The sequence below is a fragment of the Aptenodytes forsteri genome, unplaced genomic scaffold (assembly GCF_000699145.1).
Source record: "Aptenodytes forsteri isolate BGI_AS27 unplaced genomic scaffold, ASM69914v1 Scaffold103, whole genome shotgun sequence".
Taxonomy (NCBI): Eukaryota; Metazoa; Chordata; class Aves; order Sphenisciformes; family Spheniscidae; genus Aptenodytes; species Aptenodytes forsteri.
Window position 1 is genome coordinate 5,935,947 of NW_008796051.1, and position 24,342 is coordinate 5,960,288.

Sequence of the window (24,342 nt, forward strand, 5' to 3'; positions counted from 1 at the left end):
TCCCTGCCCATGGCAGAGGGGTTGGACTAGATGGCCTTTAAAGGCCCCTTCCAACCCAAACTATTCTATGATTCTTATTTGGGGTTGGGTAGGGTCTAAAGCATGCAGCACATTCCTGCAAGCTATCCAGTAGACTACTGCCTGTTCTACAGAAACGAGTGGCGATATCACAACTCAGCTGTCTCTCAAATGATGCCACACTAGTTAGAGTACCATAACAGGTACAATCACTGTGGCTGCTATTGGGGTTTGGGTAGGGTCTAAAGCATGCAGCACATTCCTGCAAGCTATCCAGTAGACTACTGCCTGTTCTACAGAAACGAGTGGCGATATCACAACTCAGCTGTCTCTCAAATGATGCCACACTAGTTAGAGTACCATAACAGGTACAATCACTGTGGCTGCTATTGCTCTGCACTCTTCATAAAAGAGTATTTATTTTTAAATTCAGTTTGGTTTAATGCCAGGCATTTCTGTGTCTTTGTTACAGCTCTTGGGGATCCAGCCTCTATGTATCGTTAAGACATGTCGCACTTTTAGACTGAGGTTTTAAAAGTTACATAAGAAAACCAACCAGCTGGCTGTGGGTACTTTTCAGCACAGTGACAGCATCTAATTCTTTCAGTAGTCACCTCCCAGCTACTAGTGAAAACTGGAGAGAAAGGAAAACAAGAACAAAATGAAGGCTTTAGTTTCTTTTCTCTTTTGCATTGAGGTTGCAGATTTAAGCAATTTGTATGAAAACTTACACCTTAATTTCTCATTTCAAAACAAAATGCAACATGTGCTTTTATTGCTGGTGCAAAAGGGCTGCTCTCGCTACAATAAAGCATCTCCTTACCAGACACTGCTAACACAGAAGACTTTAAAAGAGTTTCCAAGAGGCTCCCTTTATATGATTAGTTTCAGCTTTTTTTTAATCATAATAACATCACTGTCAGTCCTGGCTATGGGTGGATGATAGAATCAGTCTGAATATCCTTCCTGTAGAAGTAATTAAAATCAAATAACACTGAATCACATCCTGCAATTTGTACATGTACAAACCATTCCACTGCTACAGTTGGTGGGACTGTCTGTACCCCAGTATGCACCACACTTTATGAACTGGTGTCAGGGATACTACTTGTACACTTTAAGTTAGGAAATTTGCTTTACTATCTTCCTGAGGAAGAGCCATGGCAGACAAGAAGGATTTGGCCCACTCTGACACATTAGAACTGGCCTGATAATTCTTCATACTTAGATTTCTCAGTAACATAATGATGGAAATAAGATGACAATGCCTTTGCTGAGAAAAAATATTAATAATTGATAATATATTAATACTGTTTAATATTAATGTTTAATTTTAATATTAATAATGTTTAATTACTTTTTAATAGAGACTTGGAAATAACATTCTGCCCTCCTGGAGTGAAAGTTTTTCTTTCTGCTTGATTAGTTTTCCAACCCAACCCAAAATGACAAGGTAATGACTCAAACATTGCCAGTTGATGGAGATGGAAATCTTTATTTCTTAGCTATATGTGATACTATTGCCACATCTCACTTACAAAAAAAAATTTATGTATGAAGAGAGAAGCTTGGCTAACCTTCCCAGTTTCTCAAAACTGACAGTACTGCAGAGCTCCTAAGTAAGACTATCGCCAAAGAATACGGTGCATACCATGAAGACAGCGAAGCTAGCAAATAGCTCAATACTGGTTATGAAAGACCCAGAGGACTTAACAGAATATATTTTAATACACTGGGGTTTATCTCCATTACAGAGGTCTCCATCTTACTTACGCTCTTCTCAATATTACACTTGCCAAAAGAAAAAATATGTTGTTGACTAATGCACTTGGCCAATATGATGCAACACATACCCTACTGCAATTTGATTATTACTTTTTATCTTTTGTAAGATTTCTTCTCTTCACTGCAATCAGTAGAAATCAGGCTCATTCTGAAAATGTACTTTATTTTCGTAATCCAGTAGTTAAAAACAACAAGATTAACAGTAAGATTAACAACAGACTGTACTAATTAGGTAAGTGAAGAAGCGTAATGTTTTTCTTGTTGCGGAAGAGGGTTGAATAATGCATTAGTATTTTTACACAAACACAGGGATTAATTAGTAAATCTTTCCAAGCAGAATGAGAACATACAGCTCTGAGCTAAGGGAAACCTGATGAGGTCCAACCAAGTGGCGCTTCCGACGTGCTTCAGACATCTACTCTGGAAAGAGACAATTCATCCTCTAAGACTGCTTACCTCCCTCCACTGACGACGACTCAAATCAAGCCAGCTAATTCAAAAATAGATTTCTAAACTGAAGACCTTCTCCCCTCAAGGGACAATCATCAGTCAAGCTGATGCAATTCTCAAATGTAGACAAAGTCACTCAGTCTTTGGTCTCATTTCAGCTGCTGCACTTGAAACTGGGACAAACATGGCAACAGCAGAGAAACTAGGAGAGTTACTGAGGAAAAAGGATAAATTAGAATAAAAATGGAAAATGTTTTCACAAAAAATTGTTTAATAATACTAAATGATCCCAAATTGTTAAGATAAGTTAGCTAGGTTGTGTACTGTGCAACTAGTACAACTAAATTCGCAAATATCAGAAAATAAACATTATGGTCCACATACCCATAAGGTAAATTTGTGATGTGTGGAGGGCTGACCCTGGTCAGCAATTCAGCACCCGCCAGCCGCTCGCTCGCTACCCCCTCCAGTAGGATGGGGGAGAGAATAAAAAGAGCAAAAGTGAGAAAAACTCGTGGGTTGAGATAAAGACCGTTTAATAAGTGAAGGGGAAAAAGGGGGAAAAAAAGTGACTCAAAGGCAATCACTCTCCAGCTCCCACCAGCAGACTGATGCCCAGACAATCTTAGAGCAACAGCCACCTTAGAAAGAGTACCCCCATTTTTACTGCTGAGCACGACGTCATATGGTCTGGGATAGCCCTTTGGTCAGTTGGGCTCAGCTGCCCTGGCTGTGTCAACCTCCCAGTCTGTCGCCCAGCCCCAGCCTACTGGCTGAGGGGGAAGTGAGAAGCAGAGACGGCCTTGACACTGTGCAAGCACTGTTCAGCAATAGCTAAAACATCCCTGTGTTATCAACACTGTTCTAGTCACAAATCTAAAACACAGCACCATACAGGCAGCTACAAAGAAAATTAACTACATCCCGGCCAAAATCAGTACATGATGTAAAACAGCCTCTGCATCAGGCAAAATCCTCTTTATAAAGAAGCAAATAACCTGTTTTTCTCAGGTCATGTTCAGTTCTGGTGCTTACAAAAGATTACTGCATTCTCCTGTCTCCTTTCTTGAGCCTACTCTCCTCCCTATTTAATCGGCAATCCTTGGCAACATTTCTGAAGTGAAATCAGAGTTTGCACAGAGATAGTTGAGCACTATTATTAAATCAGAAAATCGGACTTCAAGCAATCCTTCCCAGTGCAGTCTCCAAAGGATACAAGTAACACCTCCTCCCCAGACACATCTTTTGAGGACCGCCAAAAGTGCATGACACAGTGCATGAAAACAGCTTAGGTTCAAGGATCTGAGAAGAACACCTAAAGCTGCCACCAGCAGACTATTTGCAAACCCATCTTGTTTGAAACATGGGTATATTTCACTCCTCTAGATGCATCAGAATATCTTGATAGCCAAGAGTCACAAACTTTATCCTTAAAAACTTCTTCAGTATAACTCCACCACCACAAAGGTAGTGGGCATTGAACCCTATTTGAAATATATCCCGGAGTGCAATCATTACTTTGAGAGCACTGCAGGTGTTGCTTTGGGAAAAACTAATTACACTTCGTCAGAACATCTGTTTTTGTAAAACTTTGATGTTAGGTAGGCTATACACCAAGGATGCTATATTCAAAAGCACCTATACCTGGACAGCACAGCACAATCCGTACCCAACCTGCCCACAAGGTATCTCAAACTGCATAATAACCTGAGGCAGAAAATAGATTTCAGAGTACTTGGAATAAGGCTTACAGCAAGTAAATGAAGAAATCCCAACTCTTTAAGTATTGCTTTACACAGTCCTCCAAGGGAAAGCTAAATGTGATATAAATATTAACAAATATTATTATTATAAAACAGAAAGGTGTCCCATAATAACCAGGCAGAAATAGATTTCAGAGTACTTGGAATAAGGCTTACAGCAAGTAAATGAAGAAATCCCAACTCTTTAAGTATTGCTTTACACAGTCCTCCAAGGGAAAGCTAAATGTGATATAAATATTAACAAATATTATTATTATAAAACAGAAAGGTGTCCACCATAACAGTATCTAGAAACATCACACAGCTTTGGAAAAGCGCCAGTTCTTTCTAGGACAGAAGCCAAACTCTTCCATCATTCAGATGAAATTTATGCATCTTTTCCAGACCCACACTGAAACCAGCTTTGAATATTTTTATTTTTGTTCTTCTACCTTAAGAAGTTCTGCCAATGGGAGCATCATTACTTCTGTTTATTATTTGAATTCTGACAGTGCTGAGGCACAAATCAGGATTGTATTTAGTGAAGTTTGGCTCTAACACAGAATCAACGACATCCATTTTTGCATCATATCTGAAGTTTGTGAAGTACGAACATAGAAACAGCTATCATACCCGTGGGCTCCAGCCATTACAAAAAGCCTTCTCTGAAAGGCTTTGTGTTAACCCGACATTTCTACACTTGGCATTGCTCGTAGTTAAAGCCACAATAATGGCACAGTGAGGAAAGGGTATGTGCTGAGTGAGAAAGGGAGGTTGGGACCATTTCCGCCTTTCAAGATGAGGGACAGGACTCTGAAAAGACTTGGTGTTACACTATTGCTATTGTGCCCTTGCTATTACATTGTTTTATATTACGGTAAGAGTCTCTTTCCAGAAATAAAAAACCCAGTGCTCAAAGAGACATTGGGGCTGGAAAAAGGGATACAAAACTAAAAGCACGACGCTGAAGAAACATGGGTATTTCAGTCCCCTGCCCCTCCTCTTCCGCAAAAACAATCCTAAAGTTTCAATCTGTCACCTTATTTCCCCTCCTTCCAGCATATGACCTGCACACTCAGTCAGGGATGGCCAGCCAAGGCCAGTTCTGGACTGGTGTACCAAGCATGCATAGTTCAAGTGTGGTGCCTACACTGCAGCTACAGTACCTAACTAGCAGCAAAGCTAGTCTGTTTTGCCTGCTGAGTTAGCTTCACCCTTGGCTGGGAGAACCTCGTCTGGCAGGGCCCCAATCTCAGGAACTTTGCTCACGTGGGCACATCTTCCTAATGGGACTTGCTCCCGCTATCTTCAATGTGAGCAAGTGTTCCTGGATCAGGCCCTAAATCATACACATTTTTAAGACAGAATTTAATGCATCCAAACACAGTAATACAATTATTATTTTTATATAAATAGTGTCCCAACCTTCTATTCACTTATGCAAGTTTTTTGAAAGTACTTAAGCAGATTGATAATTACCACCCAGAAACAATGTCATTTGCCCATACAGAAGCTATGGGGCCAAGAAATCTCCTCAAAAAATCATCATGCTGAATTCAGGTACTGCACAAACTGGTAAATCCACTTATAATACAAATGCATCAGTCACACATAGGATAATCTACTGTGTCCTCATCTAAACATTTCACCACCAATGCTGATCAAAAAGCTGCTCTTGTTTTTTGCTTCTGACATGCCTGGCAAGTTCCACACATAGTAACAGACTCTAATTTGAGTGATGTGGAGATCACTACGAGATCATAACTTGTTTTTCTGCTTTCATTCAGCAGAGTAACAATAGAGCCGCAGAAAAAACCTTCTTAAAGCACCTGATTTCACCATAACTCCATTGCTCCAGTGACCCCCTCAAAAAGGAAATGGCTGATGAGTTCCCAGAAATGCAGATCTGCAGCCTAAGCCTCAGCGTAATCTCCAGAGACTATGGGATAAAAAGTGGCTGATGCTGCAACACAGAACAAGCTATATAGCAGGTCCTGATGTCAGATGCCTGCTGGGACATGATGAGGGGCAAGGGATTTGTTTCTGCATGATTTTTAGTTCTACTTCTCAAAACAGGCTTCCATCAGAAGGCTTACCGTAAACATTAAGCAGAGAGGTATGCAAAGCTGAATTAATTATATGCTCCTTTCCCGAAAACAGTCATGAATTCTCAAATCTAAATCTACAGATGAGCATTCCCACTGACGTTAATGCAGCTACTAACTCAAGTAAGCTGCAGGCATTAACTTTTGCAGAGTTCAGCCAAAGGAACAGTCTTAAAAGGCCTTGATTCATCCCATTTAATTGTGCATCACCAAAGAACAATCCAGGTATTAGGTGGGACTGCAGAGTACCTTAGACTCTACTCACACATGCTTAACTTTCAATTTAGTAGGCTAAATCTGAACCGAACTGCTTATTAGCCAAAGGCCATCCTGCTGCCAACACTTAAGCTTTATGGTAAGAATGATCTGACAGTACACTAGTATTACGTGTTTGCAGAATCGGGGTTTTCATGAGGAAGAGCAACAGTTAGCACAAAAGCTAAGAGATTGTGCAGAGGACTTTGGCTCTCGCTGCTGGAGTGGGGATGGGGTTTTTTCACAGGATTACGCTAGACTGTAAAGACACAAATTATAGAGGCTTCTCTTCTGATTGAGTAGCTTGTTGCTCCCTGATACCAAAAGAGCAGCTCAAATAATAAATCATTACTCAGTATAATTAATACTAGTATCTACTCTGTAGCATTTACTTACTTCCTGGGGAGAGAGAATGGGAACAGGCAGCAGTGAAAAGAGAAACTAAATGTTATACTAATATGCTATTCAAACGGTCGACTTTTAGGTTGCCTGAATATCTGAATACCATGAAAAGGAAGGAAAGCTTTCCTATGGAATCATGTTTCTAATTCAAGACCTCAGCCATACTAACTTGCAACTTCGATGCTGATCAGAATTTTTATATTTTTAAAGAACTTAATGGAGAGATAACTATTTTAGTTGATTAATATGCTGCATATCTAATTCATTGCATTTAATAGGCCTATCCCTTTGACAACTCATGAATCAATACATTCTTCCCACAGTAATTTATACAGCGGAGATAAGCACCTTTACAAGGTATTACCTTCACAGTAGGCATTGTCCTCCCGAAGGGCTCGGAAGCCATCTCGGCAGCTACAGACAGCTCTGTCATCTAGGTTTCGGCAGACAGAATGCTCCATACAGTTATGGCCTTCAGTGCAAAAGTCATGGCCTGTACAGAAACAAATATGATTGAGGGTTAAAAAGAATCCAGGGATTATAAAACACCCCTGTCAAAGACAGTTCTATCTTTTTTTCAATTAGGTCAAAGAATACCTTTCTATTGTCCATGAGATACAGAAAAATAAATTGTACCAAGCATGAAACAGATGAAAGGAGTAGTAAAGGCCACAAGAACAGACTGTCTCTAGGTCTTCGATTCAATTTCAGGTTATGGCATTGATCTAAGGCAGCTGGATAGGAGGCTTGCTTAAATCCCCCTACTGTCTCCTTGTCATTGTTAAGTACTTTTACAGGACACTTTATATATTTTTCTTCATTTTCTTTTTTTTTTGTTTGGACATTTATAAAAGAGCTCAATAGCTTAGACACTCAGTAGCTCATTTACTAGTGGTATTACTTTTTTCTCTAGCACTTTTTGTTCCCAGGTGTATTTATAAAATCCTTCCACATTTAACCAAAAGTCTTTGATTAACATTGACTTGTTTTGCTTTTCTCTTCCCCTTACCTCTTCCTTTGAAGCTCCACTGACTGAATACTCTTCCCTGATTCCACCATCCTTGCCATTTCAGAGAAATTTGTTAGCCTTGTAGCCATCCCTATTTCCTATTTTCCTATTTTTTCCCTTCAATTTTTCCTGAGTGTGACTGTTTTCCATTGCACCTTAATTACAAATTTTTAAGATTCTGAAATTCTCTTCCAGGCTGGAAAATTTAGATTGAACCTTTCAACTCAGTAGGTTTTTTTAAATTCCTTCTATTTGCTCTCATGAAATCTAATGCTGCTATGTTGCTGAACACCATTAAATCATCCTTTATTATGCTGAATTCAAGCTGGGTGTAGTAACTGACTTAAAGCTTCCACAATTTCCACATCTGTCTACAAAGGTATGGAGCTTGTCTCCTTCGTTGCTTTCTCAATAATTTCATTTGTTTAAAGTTTTCTTCTTTAACTGAAGCATTAGAATTGATCAAGCAGCGGTACTTCGCTTGTATTTTCCAATAACTATTTTCTTGTCTCAAAATCTCCCACAGGAGAACTGGGGAATGTGGGTCGGGCTCAGGGGACCAGGACCGGTGTAACAGCAACAGCTCCAGAATGCAACCTGGAATCGCACTGCAACACAGGCCTCTTACAAAATAACAAACAAGTATTTAATGGCAGTAAAGATTATTATTTTCATCACTCCACCTGGCTTCTGCTTCATATTTTGCTGTGAAAAAGCTTCTAACCCTAACTTCACAGAAGTTAAGTTAAATGAGCATGAAAGAGCTTCTAACTTCACAGAAGTTAAGTTAAATGAGCACTTCAAGCAGGACAATGGCAGAGTCTACTTGAAGGTCAGGTCAGAGAGGTGTTTTGCACCTGGGCAGCTCATGAACATTCTGAAGCAACACAAACCAAGTATAACAAGACAAGAGAAACAGAAGAGCCCATAAAGGCAGAATGTTTTAGTACTGAGACCCAGTGACATGGTCGTGATGCAAACATCACAGTCTTACTGTGATATGAGAGGCAGATGTTTTTCTTTCTCTCTTTCCTGCTGTGGATTGTCTCCCTGTAACCTAGAGATACGTCTAGGTAATGATACTTAAATATTATAATTCACCATAGCTACCACAGTGCTGTCATCTAACATAGGACATTAAGAAGCAAAAAGCTCTACACTTTTACTAGCATTAGAGGGTCTTCAATACTCATTGATGACAGCAGAATTGCGTGTGTCAATAGCAACCTCTGGCCATGGCGGCATCTACTCTTTGCCTTTTTGTTGTCTTCCTCATTGAAGCCTGAGTTAATGACAAAGCAATAGTCTTATTTTTTTATTTCCTGGCCTGGATTCGCTGTACCAGACTTCAGTATTAAATAACTAAGAATGTACATGTTATCCAGAAAGGGTGACAGCTTTTTTACTGATTTTTTGTTTTTCTTAAGATTCTTAACACTTACCTATCAGCTGTATTAATAAACAAAATACATGCTGCTGAGTAATAGCATACAGCAGCTTCTTGTTTAAAGAATAAGCTCCATAGCTCATGAGAGGCCAAGCTAGCATGGTTCAGGTTGGATTGAATATGTTCAGAAAGCACTCATCTGACATATATTAAAATTTTCTAGCTATACCAGGCACATGAAACACAAAATTCTTTTCTCTAAGCCACTGAAGATTTTATAGAAAATTATCATTAAAAAATCCTTTTTGACTGTGATAGACTTCAAGAACTATCTTTTCTCAAGTTCTCTTCTTCTACTTTCTTATGTCTCTGCTTGATGTCATTAATCATACCCTTCATGTTTGCGCCGAGTAGCACAGAAACAAGTATAGCCGCACTCTTTTTTTCACTGAAGTATACCTAAAATCAGCCCAACAGTCTAACATCTTCTTTCATGCCCAGTATCAATTTATCATTATTTAGCTATAGAAGAAACAGACGTAGCCACTTGAAGATGCAATTGCTCATAGCTTTGAAGATACCAGTATTAGTCCAGATCAAAAGAGTGGGCTCAAGACACAAAGCACTTCATGTACCCCTCCCCTTTGGTAAGGATCCGTCTGGGTGTAACACACAAAGGTACGTAGCATGCAAAAATATACCCCAAAGCTTCTGCTTCTAGATGCAGACTACAACCCCAAACAGGTAAACAAGTTACTCCAGTCTTCAAACAACTGCATAGTATGAACAGTTCTCTAAAAGAGACATCTCAAAGCATCTCAGAAAGATGCTGGGCAACACAGACATTTCTCCAATTTCATTTTGTTTGGACACAGGATTAGGTGAAGGGTAGAAAATCACTAATTACGTATATGATTTCTTTGACTTTACACCCACCTTTGTCTAGAATGAAAAACACAAACAAGTGCCATTAAATGTTTCACAGAATTTACACTATTAGACATTTTACAAACAAATTTCAGATGTCATGATGCAAATGTTACCTATTCAGCTCCCCAAAATGTATAGTGATTATCATGCGTAGGAGCGTCCTATTCAAAATTATAAGAAAAAAGTCTATATAACCTCTAAGAATGGAAAATTACACTGAGCTTATATATATCCAGCTATTACCTTACCTTTACAGATTTTGCAGCAACTGTGAGATAAAGGGATCTGTTGTCATTCTGGGCAGTTCAAAGCTGTACAACTGTCTTTTGGAATACGCTGCATTTTGTGGCCCTGTTAAATTGAGGTAAATGATTAATATTGTGAGAGAAGAAATAAAGATAAATTATAACTGTAGTGGAGTTTTAGCATTATAATGTACAAACAAAAACTGCCTATGCCAAACTCCAGGTACCTTCGAAAACCGTTTGAAAGGACAACGTAACACAATAAAAGCATCTGGAGCTCCCCCATACTCAAACCTTTTCAAGCAAGCAAAAGTGTGGCAACAGCTCTCATTCTTCTCTTGTCTTAGCTGTCAAGCAACTTGCCTCAGAAGTTTCCCTTAAAATTATGCCTGGAAGAGTAACAATTTTTTCTCAAAAACTGGGGCAGCAGATTCCAGAATCAAGGGTCCTCATGATGAATACTCTAAAGCAGCTTGTTATTTATACAGCAAGTAAAATCAAACTTGAACATCTCTCATCTTAACGCTGTGGAAGTAACACTGAAGGAAACTGGCACTGATTCCCTATTAGGAAAGAGAGGGTTTCTCAGCTAGGTTTGGATCAGGTGCCTGGACATGTCCAATGCCAAGATGGTATCTGAGTATCTTCAGGCACTTAGGGCAGGTCACACGCAATCATTGCAGTATGACCACATGAAATGCCTGCCTTAGCAATCCGGCTACCGCAGATGTACCACCTTTAGGCTCCCTCGGGCCCTAATTAATGTGTCTTGCAGTGCTCTAGTCATGATATGGCAAAGACAGAAAACAAGGCAAACAACAACATGTTCCTCAGAGGCATCTGCCTTAAAATCAGCAATCTGGTTAAAATATGAGCTCGCTGAACTCAGGACCCTGTATTTCTGCAAGCAAGAAAAGTGCCTAAAATCCTGCATATGCCATTGCATGTATTATTCTTACGGATCTAGCATTTAATTTTCAATCCTCTTTAAGCATGAAATATAAAGATGAAACATGAACACAATGGCTCATATCAAAATTACCACTCAAAGTTTACCTTAAGCAATCTTGACAGAGAAACCAACCCTAACCTGATAATACAGTAAAGCAAACCAGCCACGGATGTCTTGTACACCAGGACAAGCGAAACCCAGAAATCCCACAAAATAAAGAAAAAAACCCCTTTGACAGAAATAATATCAGAGTACTCTGGATTGCATTTAATTCTTTTACAAATTCCAATTTGGAAGAGAATTTTTCATTCATCTGCACAACTGCAGCAGCCGAACAAAACAAAAAATGATGTTTAGAATTTTCATTCACCTGTTTTATAATATTCAAACAGAAAAGCACATGCCCACAGCAGGCACAACTGCAGCAGCCGAACAAAACAAAAAATGATGTTTAGAATTACACGCAGACAAAAAGAAATTCCCTACATTGCCTTGATAACATCATTATAAGCCTTTAAGCATGAAATCAGGACTTGTGCCATTCCTATTAAGGCTCTCTTTTTCATTCACCTGTTTTATAATATTCAAACAGAAAAGCACATGCCCACAGCAGGCACAACTGCAGCAGCCGAACAAAACAAAAAATGATGTTTAGAATTACACGCAGACAAAAAGAAATTCCCTACATTGCCTTGATAACATCATTATAAGCCTTTAAGCATGAAATCAGGACTTGTGCCATTCCTATTAAGGCTCTCTTGAGCTGGAGTCATTAATTATATCGTTTTATGAGAACTCTAATAGTAATAAAATAGTGCCCACATACAACTTCCGAACTGACCAACACAGTTTACAGCATGTGGATTTTCTGCTCTGAATTATCATTCACAAGGCTGTTCAGCAGAAACTGTACGTACTTCAGTCCTTGAAAAAGCAGCATTTGAATCAGCCGAAGTTGCTGCTTAGTATTTCTACCAGGACAGTCAGGTAGCCCACCAGCAAACAAGTATAATCAACAAAATACAGACTAGCACAGCCAACAGAGGCGTTTTGTTCATATAATATCACACTTGCCAGCTGCAAGAAACACCAGGCAACATCACATAACTTTTGACAGTTGTTAATTATATCCATTGAGTAATCATAGAATTTATGTCTCAGGTGTCATGTTGAAAACACGAGCTCACAGTCCTGAAAAGCATACGACTGAATCCAAAATTATTTCTGGTCAGCTTCTCCTTTCCTTTCTCAAAAGGGTTTCAAAGCACCTACTCCAGGAATTAAGCTCACAAAGATTAAAATCAACAGCAGTAAGACAACGGTCCCCAGTTCTACTTTGTAAAACACACTTTTCCACAACTGTCTGAAAATGTTTTGAGGTTTCCAGAAACTGGTCTGATAGATAGCTGCAGCACGGCCAGGGGAGTTGCTCCCCTCTCTTTCTCTGCCCTAGAAACGTGCGCTCAGGTTTTCAACTCCAAGCCACAGCACGCAGCTCTCTAACTGGAGGGAATTCCTCCCCATCCCTCCCCCAGAGAGGCAACACGGGACCCACTGCAGCCGTACCTGGGGTATATTTTGCCCTTAAAGTGCATTTGTGCCCTGAAGAGCAACTCTGTTCATGCAGCAGGACAGGACTGACTCAGCGTCAGGCGTGTTCTGTTTACAAATAAAACAATGACCCTACCCCATTTCCATCACTAGAAATACCGGACACCTGGTGTGCCAGCTCTTTTCCTTCTTTTTCATCTAGCCTTTCCTCTGAGAATTATCCTGAATTCCAAATTATGCCCCCATCGCGTTCATGCATCTCTTGTACCTGAGCACATAATTTTGAGCACTAACATTGCACATGTGCCAATGGAAACATAAGGTAGTCTGCTGGTTTTTTATTACTGATGATGGAGACGATACCTAAGGAGGAAAGAATGCAGCTTGATTGTCAAGCTGTGTAATCAAAGCTTGCAGCTATGCAAAGTAAATTTATTTGCAAAATCTGATGTGGAACTCAGTAAGACAAAATAAACACAGGACCCCTTAGATGCCTTTTCTGTTGCCACTTCCTAAGGTAGACCTGTCTGTATTTCAACAGTTTCTTTCAGTGGGTCTTTGATATTTCTAACATGCAAGAATTTTTTTTTCCATCAACAGTATTCTTACCTTGCACTCAAACAGAACACAGTCCCCTGAGCTTGAATACACAGTTTCTCTTTGTCCTTCAAAGTAGGTTCTGCCATCAAATACGCACACCGCTTCAGGAGAAAATAAAAAAAAAAACAAAACACCACAATGATTTTGTAAAAAAGTGTTAGTACTCTGCTTATAGAACTGAAACATTTTCTTAAAGATAACTGCTTTTCAAAATGAAATGATTGAATCAGCTGCAACAATATTCTAAACCCACCTGTAGGAGTCTGGATATCACAAGAAAAAAAAATCAGAGGAGAAAAAAAAACACAGAAGAACCAGAAAAGCACACATAAGTAGAAGGTGAAGGATGTTGAAGCAATATGGAGTACTGATGGCTACTGAGAGGGCAGAAAAGATGTGTCTCAGGTCATGCCAAGGGAGGTATCACTGCCTGCAACGCAGCTCAGGGGCGAAAAGGAAAACGGAGCTGTGAGAGCAGTGCGAATGGCATTAATAGATAATCAGTTTCTTGAAGAGGAATGTTGTATGACGGAGGGTGATCACTGAAGCCGCATATTTATTTGTTATCACAGCCCTTTGATGTTTCATCACCCCACACAGGTATTTATGTATTTGTATCTTGATTATCCAGTTATTTACTGTTCCTGCTGAAGTATATTAGAGTGTATGAATTTTATTGTACAGGAACTGACCTTCAGTGACTGTCTTTTTTTTTTCCCAACAGAAGGAGGATCAAGTCTCTGATGATCAAATGACAGAATGACCCTCCCAAGGCTCAGTGTTTGTTATACCACGACCTGGCCCGGTGCCACTCCTGCGCCCTGGCAGTACCAGGTGTTACAGCAGCGTGCTGACACAGCTCATACTGAATTGCTCACTGAAGTTCTTATTCGGTATTTAAGGGTTACATAAAATATCTTCACAGCAAACTGTTTTCCTTTTTTTTTAAATGGATCCATTACTGCAATTACATTATGCAAAGTATAAAGGCTAAGTAATGTAACTGCTAGATATAGAAAATTGGATGTCTGTCTCTGTTGCTTAGGACACAGTCAGGACTCATCAAGTAAGCACAATCATGAATAACAGGAGTAGGTTACCACTATCAAGTTCCAGATTACGTTAGAGGCCTAATTTGCTAAACATTGATTTGGAGATGTAAATCAATTATACTACAATTCAGTCACAGAGAGATTTATCTATTCTGTTTAAATAGACTACAGTTTGTAGGCAATTTTAAAATATCTAAAAGTACAAGAGTTTTTATTACGTGACCTATATTAATTACCATTACTGCTGTTACTTTCAATTCTCCTTTACTTTTTTTTTTAACTTGCAGCTCCTTGATTTTACAAACTTCTTATTACTTTGTCAGCATGTAAAGTCAACTCTTGGAACAGATGTTGAAAAAGAAGTGATGGGCATAGTGACAAAAAAGGTTTTTTTCAAATTCCAAAATATGAGTTATAATATCTTATAAAGTATCTTGCGTGATATACGCCTGCACAGCACTTTCAAGAAGTAACATCACAGCACGTTGCAACACCGCAAATCCCATGAATGGCAGAGTTTGCAGTCAGACTTAATAAAAGAAGTACAGAAAAGAGCCACAGGATAGGGTCCAGGAGAAGGTCCTGGGACTAACAGCAGGAGAAAGTTTGTACAACATCCACAAAGAAGGGTCACAAAGAGTCAAAAAAGCTCAATACATGCCTCTTTCCTCTCCCAGAAAACAAGCTCTTCTAGAAGGAAGTGTGTGAAAAAAAATCTATATAAATCTTTACTGAGGACTAGCAGATCTTGAATCCAGGCAGGACAAGGCAATCATCCAGTCATATATATCACCTCCTATATATTACAGGCCATGACACTAAACTGAAATACTCACATATTAAGCCCTTTCCCTTGCCCCACACATTTCAAGCTTCAAAGAACTACACGTGACAGGAAAAGATGAAGTATAGCAATGCCTGAGGACCACACAATGGCAGTGGACTGATAACTTAACATATCCTCATGTTTCCAACAGGCAGACTATGCCTGTTCACAGGAAAGGCAAAAGACATCAAGATCACTGTCATTCTATCTTGGAAGAAAACAATCTCCTGAAGCAAAAATACTCATAACATATGAATAAGACCACCCAGGCATCTTATAAAAAAGTATCCATACTTTCATAGTATGGATACTATCATGGATCATAGTCCACTGAATCCAATCTCCTTACCAACGATAACAAACCTCTGATTCTTCAGAGAAACTTATAAAATAATGTACATAGAAAAAACATCAAAGGAACACATCCAGCCTAGTGTGAAATCAGGACGTTATTTCTTGATTCCACCAACAGCCCTCTGAAGTCTTGTCATATGAAATTATCATAATGCAGTGATGTAGCATCACAAACACTTGCTTTCCACAAGAAAATCAACTCTTCTCCATAAAGCCTTGAAAAAAAGAAAAACTTAAAAATTCTGGGTCTGTGAGAGATCACTCTGCCCAGACAGCCCTTGCCCCTTCAGAGACTCAAAGATTGTTTCTCAAAGGCTAGAAAGTGGCAGCAGAGTGCATGTTTCAAGACACTTGCTTGTGTGGGTCCCAGAAATTTCAAGCAGTGCTGACTTACTCACCTCCACACCTTCCTATGTCACCACAACACCTGGCCATCATGCAGCTAAGAAAATTACATCTCATTCATTGAATTCCCCTAAATAAACATTTCCAACTAAACAATCCAACATTGGATTTTGCTGTGGTTTTGTCAGCAAGGCTATAAAGCCCCCAGGTATGAGAGACCTGCCTATACAGAGTGACCAAACTATGTTTAAGAAAAGAGAAAAACCAAGAAACAATAAATGCCCAACTGAAAAACTAAATTGAAACTAAATTGAAAACCTGTTAACCTGAACAATCTGAACACAAGGCCAAGCATGTCTTCTTATGGACTGCTGCTCTCACTGACCACATTCAAAAGGGACATTTCTTCTTGAAATCATCAAAATCAACTTTACCTGGATTACTTCTATCCTACTAATGATCTCTAAAACCTGAAGGATTCCACCATACCTGGATAGTTCCTTCCATTAAAAAGCAGCAAGAACTAAGGTACACTCTGAAGCTCTAATTCATAGCACTATCACCTAGTTTTTCTCTTCTCACCTATGCTAAACTAGCCAAATGAGCTTACAAAAAACACGCGGGCACTTCATCTACACCTGTACCACTGGCTCCACGTATATTTAATAAGACAGATACCAGTGGGTTTAGCGATGGTCCAAGTTAGCCAGTGCACACTGTCTTTTCTTCTCCAATCCTCCCATAAATGCTTCTGTCTCTTCCTGTTATCTTATCAGCCTGTTCTTCTTCCACTGCCCACAGAGGAGGCATCCTGCCAGACAGCAAAGGGCAGATTTTCATCAAGCTACCTGAAGACTTCTAAAAACTTTACTCTAAGGCTGTCTGGTTAGGTGAGCATTGAGCACACTTGGAAATAAGACAAAGCTAACTTTCTTCTGCCCCACTTTCCTCCTAAGACAACAGGACCCACATCCCAGGCAATGTGGAACAGAACATCTCTCCTGCCTAATGCCAGCAACTGTCACAGCCAGTACACATCCCATGACGGTGGTGTTTCATGTCTTTATTTTCCTTCAGAAATAAAGATATTTCAACAACATGAACATCTGGACTGGAACTGTGTAATTAGAAAGTCTGGTGAAGATTTAATTTCTGCTTGGCTAGATGCTTCCCAGGATATTGTGATTAGTGTGTGATTGGTATCTCTCTGGGGAAACAATCTCCCTAAGTCCTTTCATTCGACAGACTGAATCACAGTCAAGAAATTACCTGATGATTAGTTGTTCCAGAACTTGATAGTTATTGCCTGTGTAGGGTTTCATCTACAGCTGAATTACATCAACCATTTCCTCTTGCCATCAAACCTCCATATGCCCTCTGGTACCTAAACCAACGTATATTATTCAAAGCATGATTTTCTAAGATGAAACACAAGTCTATAAAACCTACTAGGAAGTTTGACTACTCTTGATATATTTGTATACAGAAAGTGATCAAATATTACACTGACAGGCATCAGTACATGGTCTAAAAAATTATTAGCAAGGTCTGCTTATATCCCCACCACTAATTTACGCAGGTGTAATGATAATACAACTATTCACTATCGTACCATTTAACACATTGTGATAACATGGCATCTTCTCCACATTCATCCAGCAAAAGGAATCTTTCGGGAGCCCACTGGCTGTTGTGTTCACTCAGTTTGTCAAACCATCACTTCTCTTTCACAACTCTTTTTTTCTTCCTACTGGCCCCCAAATGACACTTTCCTTCTGCATTTCTTAAAATGTCCATGCAAAATCCATGACCCAGCTAACTCCTGCCTTCCATTCACTGAGTTCACAGGATGTCATTTAGTACATTTTCTCACTTCTTTATTTATCACCTTCGCTATCTAGATTGTGTATGCCTTTCTCTGAGGACCACATGTACACTTCCCCATGGTATCTAAGCTGATTTTGATTCAGACTTATCACCAAGTGAAAGCAGAAAGTTTAGGACATTGGTGAACTCCTCAAACCACTTCATTTTCTTCTATTCATAATTGCCCAATGAGTGGCAGATGTGACTCGAGGTTTTGTGAAATTTGCCAGTAATTCTGAATGTAACTTTAAATCTGGTAATTAACTCTATGTTGCTGCATTCTTTCTTCACATATGCTGGTTTCGGGGGAGGTGAAACACCCAAAATTAGCATACAAAAAAACCCCCACCTGTCTTGTTCATCTAATTTTCCAACCTCCTCCTTGGAATCTCCTTGATTACATTTTCCACTGTTCAGAGATCAAGGCTTTGGCATTGTGTAAGTCCCATTAATCTTACTTTGCAAGCTTACATAGTGCAAAACCTCTAGGTGGCTTTATCCTTAGACATACACACAGAGATAATGGTCACCTTTCATGAATTTCTCTTTCTTGACTGCCACGCCATTACTAGGCACTGCTTTCACCCCTTTCTCATTTATCTTTGCAGGGATTCGGGCGTTACTTCTTCTTTGCTCATTTTGTGGAGAGCACAAGTTCCTCTGTTACGGCAGTCAGTGAGACTGGAGACTTGCTTCATTTCATGCCGTCTCCCTCAACAATTCAAAATTATTCCAGATTTCAAGCTGGAAAATACATTGCTAATTTTTCCGGTCAATCACTGTTGAAAGGCTGCATGTATATGCTTCAGCTTCCTCAGCTGAAAAAAAGAAATCCAATTTGAAATTTCCTAATGATAAGGAATCAATTACTATTTGTATCTTATTTCTTGTTAGCCGGAAAAGCTAAATGTCTCTATTACACTGAAAACATAAAGTCATTGTTCTACAGTACTTCTATGATCATTTAAGAGCATCTGTGGTGTGAGCCACCTCCAACAACACTAACGGGCTGTTTAGTCACATTGGCAAGGAGTCAATCTAAAATTATAAATTCTTTCACCTACTTCTCATGTTTCCTATATTTCCATCAACTACTATGGGGAAATGACATAATACATTTATCCCACGTGTTCTTGCTGGGAAGTAATCTGTAGAATTCATCTGTGCCCTAGAATGAGGGCTCCTTGAGGCATCCTTAAAGACTAAAAAAGCAATCTCAACACTGAAAAAGCACATCAAAATGTGACTAAAAACTCTGTTGATAGCAGTTCAGCTGAGGCAAATAGACCTGACAGATGAAGTAAAACTTTTAAAGTAGGCTGAAGGACAGGGAGTCTGGGAAAGAGTTTGCAACCAATCAAAGCCAATGGACGTCACATAGTACAAAGTGAGCGTGTGGCTGCCTCCAGCTAAGCAGAGATCCAATCTGGACAATGTGTTTGTTGTCAACTTCTCTTAAAAGTGGCATTATTGCTACCCACACTGCAACTTCAGCTTGGTTAAATATGGCAGCCAAAATATTTCTACTGACAGACATGCACAACTTTGGCTTTAGAGCAATGGACCATATTCTGCTTGTCAAACAGAACTGGAATATTTTGGACTCTAAACATAGGATTTTGAAAACTTGGGCATGACTAATGCAATCAAAATGCCCATCCATTTTATGCTGAATTAACTATGTTGGCCATCCGATACTCAAATAACTTTCGCAGCAAAATGTCAAACAATAAAATCAAATGCCAAGACAAAAGCCTTAGAGGGTGTCAAGAGAAGAAAAGCAATTAAGGTTAATATTAATTATATGACCACTGTATTACAATTATATTAAAGGTTTATAAAAAGCACAACAGTCTGCAACACCAAAAGAACTCCAATGCAAACATTACATGCCTGCTTAATCCTCATAAAAGTGGGATTAGACATTATCTGATGGACTCCTTATGTAAACTATTTGCAACAGTAGTGCCATAGTTGTATCTTAGTAAAGGTACAAATAGATATTTTATCAAATGCTGACAGCTACTAATGACAGGGAAATTTCTGCTTCAGTTCCACCTTCTCAGCTGAACTGCTGGGCTAACTGTAAAAGGTGCTTTTCTGAAAACTTTGTTAAGAGAAAAATGGTGCAATGTAGAAAAATAAATAGACACCTCCCTAAAACACCTTATACTTCATGACGTGCTTAAACATGCACATACTCCCATCAGAAAGCCTCAAGTCACAGGGTTCCCTACGCAAGATTAAATCCGATTAATTGATTAGGACTGAGAGTTGGGAATTTCTGAAAGTAATGAAGAACTGCTAAAGACCTGCACACTTTTGAGTCACTATTTTAAATCTATGAGAGGTAAACAGTTATCACCCATCAGCATTAATGTGCTATATAAAAAGCAGGTTGCATTCTCCATTGCCAAGTCATAAGTTAAGACCACCCATGGACATCACAAGGGAGGACACCTACTCCTGCAACAGCCCTTACATGGGGTAACTGTTACTCTACTCCAGAGAGACTTCAAACGGGGGGAGGGTAAAGCATTTTGGGACACTACTCCCATTTTTGCCCAGATTTGCCATGAAAAAATAGTGTGCACCAATTATGCATAACTTTCAAAGACACATTTTTGCATATGACTAGTGAGATGGTTGCTTTCTGCAGCCTTGTGGACACAAATCACGTGAACATATTCAGTAAAAGGCAAGTACCTCTGACTGGCAGCACCTTCCAAGATTTTGACAGTGTTTCATTTCACAGCATTAAAAAACATCCTATGCAAACATCAAAACTACTCAGATCACCACAGAATTGTAAATCTGGCATTGATTTGGGTGAAAATAACTTGGAAGAGACATTTCCATGCTCCCAAGCCATAGAGCTTCTTCCAAACAGCTTCTGCTCCAAAAATTTGCCACATTATTTAAGCACCCACAGACTACACCCATATCTGTATGACTAGCAGGGACCCTGCTGATGCTGTTCTCAACCAGACTCTCGTTGGCCCAGAACAATTTCCACAGACACTTTAGCTAGAAGTTCTGCACCATGACTTTGCTGCACGCACCTCCCTGGCGAAGGCACGACTTCTTGTGACCTGGCATTATGTAGCTCCATTTCATTGTATTTACTTTCCCCCCAAACCCAACTTGCTTTCACTTCCCCTACAAATGGCAGCCCCTTGTTAACTTGGCTATTACAGTAATAATCACGTATGCCTTATTTGCATAATGGCACAGGCCAGTCTAATGTGTTTAGAGTTTCCAGGAGTGGATTAGTGCACAGATGGAGCACCACATCCATAGCTGTTGTTAGATCTCAGTTCTTTCAAAGCACCTGCATCTAGGTCCATAGAGGAACTGAACAGGGTTTCACGCGCCCAACTCTTCCTCCACCCATTTTCGTTCCTGCATGAGGAATCTGCCCATCCTCCCGTCCCTCTTCTGAGACCCATCATCTTCCTCCCTCACTTCAGCCGGAATGACAGGATTAGTTGGCATAATCACAAACACTCCAGAGATCTCCACTTAACGTTCTTAAGCTAAGTCCTTAGCATTAGTTCAGCAAAAGGTTTTTAACACAGACAGCAAGGTAAACATGTTTTTGGAAATCTTGATTAAAGCCAGTTATGCAAATCGGCTTTCCAAATTTGTTATATAGTCACTTTCAACATTCATTATCAAATAGCATTTAATCAAAAACTAATCTAAAAAAAATCAGGTGCTACCAATAGAGTTGGAAATTTTCAAAAGACAACTTTAAATAGAAACCTATGTATACCTAACATCACGCTCCTGTTTCTCAAGGCTACCAGAAGTTACTATTATCCATTGTGCATTCCCAAACAATACAGTACTTCATCTCTAAAGTCAGTTCGGGATTTGAAAAATAATTAAATGTAAAAGTAGCTGGAGCAGCTGTTCACAGATTCTGCTTTGTCATAGCTAATTTCTCCAGAGGCATCTGTTGATGCTTCAAACCAGTCACAGAAAAACAGTAAGCTGGAGTTTATAGCAACTGTTAATGGGACTATTCCTTTTTTGTTTGGGAACTACATCAATGAGGGAAAGCCTTAGAGGGATTTGAAATAATTAAAAATGTAAAAGTAGCTGGAGCAGCTGTTCACAGATTCTGCTTTGTCATAGCTAATTTCTCCAGAGTGCATCTGTTGATGCTTCAAACCAGTCACAGAAAAACAGTAAGCTGGAGTTCATAGCAACTGTTAATGGGACTATTCCTTTTTTGTTTGGGAACTACATCAATGAGGGAAAGCCTTAGAGTCACTGATAATACAAATATATAAATATATTATATCTATGATAACACTCCTATTGTCTTCAGGGGGACCTTTCCAGACATTAGACTCAGATTTCACGTGCTTGTGCAACCAGGTGTGTTTGCCTATATGGGGCTGTAGTGTATGCCAGTCTCTAGGAGAGCTGCAATACATTCATCTTATCGATATGTCAGCCAACTCACTTTTTTTCCTTTTCCTTTGTCTACCACTACCTTTGTATGGGAACCAATAATATGGAAGTACAGTTTAAAAAAAAGATTTCCTTTTTAATTATCACCCATTAGCGTCAAACCTGCATAAGGCAAAGTACAATTCTGCAATTTCAATGGCACAGGAAAGAAATAGGTACATCTTTAACTGTAATTCATTTCATCACCAAGAATCTCAGAAATTACTGGAATGGGTTAATAGCATTAAGACAAAATGCTTAATGAATTTTATGAAACCTGTTCTCAGTGTTTTTCATATTTTTCAAGCTCTTGAAAACCTGAGAGAAAAATACCAGTTTGCATTGACAAATTCTTGAATTTGTTTTCAATGTATTATTAGCAAAGACCTTGTTTTCATTAGCTGCAGAGATCTAGTATGGATATTCAGTAGAATTATAAAGGAACAGTGGACTTATGATGATCAAACTTGACAGATAAGAAATTTGGGGTGTTGCCCTGGCAAGAACAAGTACTGTCTTTCCTGTGGAGCAATCTAGTTTTGTTAGAGAACTTTATTGGGATTGAGAAAATGAATCTGCCTGTGATCACATCACCTCAATACATGGGGAATACTTCAGTATTTCCACAAGAAATGTGAGGAGCAAATAACCATAATGCTAGAAATGTGCTTTGAAGACATAAGACAACTTTATTACAATACTGAATTATATTGAAAAGTCAAATTAGTTTCTCCTTCCCCCTCCCTCTAAATTCTGTTGTTCTAAGAGCTAAAACAATGGGAGTAAATATCTTGAGAGAAAGAAAAAAGAAAAATTTTGCCCTCAAATCTTGAATAAATATCAGTAACTCAGTATGTATTTTTCCTGAAGGACACAAGTCTGACTATGAAAACAAGGCATAGCCCACAGTGCCAACAGCCCCAGGTCAGAGCTTAAGAACGTCTAGCCAGAAGTGCAGAGACACACCTGAGAGAGAAGCCTGACAGGACAACGACTCATTTATTTTAGTTTTCCCTTACTCTCCCCACATCTTTGGCTCTATATCCAGTGTCTTATCTCTTCTCTTACACTTAAATTGTCAAATCCTGCAGAACAGAGGACTGTCTTGTGTGTACAGTAACTAGACTGATAGCTCTTCATAACAGCAGGGTTTTAAAAGTACCTTAATACAAATAATTAATAGTGATAACAAGTACAGCTACTTAAATAAATTTGCTCACTGCATCTACCTACTTCCAAGTCAATCGTGGTCTGCTAAGAGCTGCACTCTAAATAGCAGCATCAAGTCTGTTTTGCAATATGACCTTCAAGCTTTTGGAGGGGGGGGAAACGCAAAGGGCTGTCATTCTCCAAGGGAGAGAGTTTCTTCTGTTCCACAAAATATTTTATTTCAACAACCACCTTGGGATTTTATTTAACAGACATTGATATCTGTTCACATACGTTTAGAAGAGGTTAGACTTCAGAACATGGAATTTTATTGGAAAGAACGAAGGACAGGGCTCTTGCTGTCCATGATCAATTGTCAGCAAGAAAGAAGAATGATTGGGACTTGCTTTAAACAGTACTGGTAAATAGCTTCCCAGATGATGAAAGACTGTTGCAAGGTACACACAGACCAGTTTTCAGAGTACAGCAGAAGCCAAGGTGAGGATTTTTAATCTGTTTGCCCACACTGTAAGAATCAACCTGTTACCTCCATTGAGTTTTCACGGGACTCAAGATGTCACACTGGAAACAGGAGCAAAGGTGCAAATGTGTGAATCAAGATGGTTGAACTGATGCATGAAAATGAGGATGTGATTCCTTTATTTATTTATATGTCTATTTTAATTTTCTGGTTTTTTTAATGTATTTACTTATTCCCACATTTCTTCATAGCAACTCTGCAATAAAATACTGCAAAATTAGTGAAATGAAAAATTTGTGGTTAGGTGCTTAAATCATACTACCAACTCTATACGTAGAGAGCCACAGAAGACTATGGACAAGATTTAAGCATTCTGA

At 39.2% G+C, this 24,342-nt stretch overlaps 1 protein-coding gene across 1 annotated transcript in view; it reads right to left on the reverse strand.

The window, feature by feature from the left end:
- Positions 1-24,342, reverse strand: part of NELL2 (neural EGFL like 2) — a 158,179-nt gene that overhangs the window by 80,624 nt on the left and 53,213 nt on the right. The window contains 3 exon segments of the mRNA XM_009286250.1: positions 7,122-7,250; positions 10,332-10,434; positions 13,441-13,532. Coding sequence (XP_009284525.1) covers positions 7,122-7,250; positions 10,332-10,434; positions 13,441-13,532 — 324 coding nt within the window.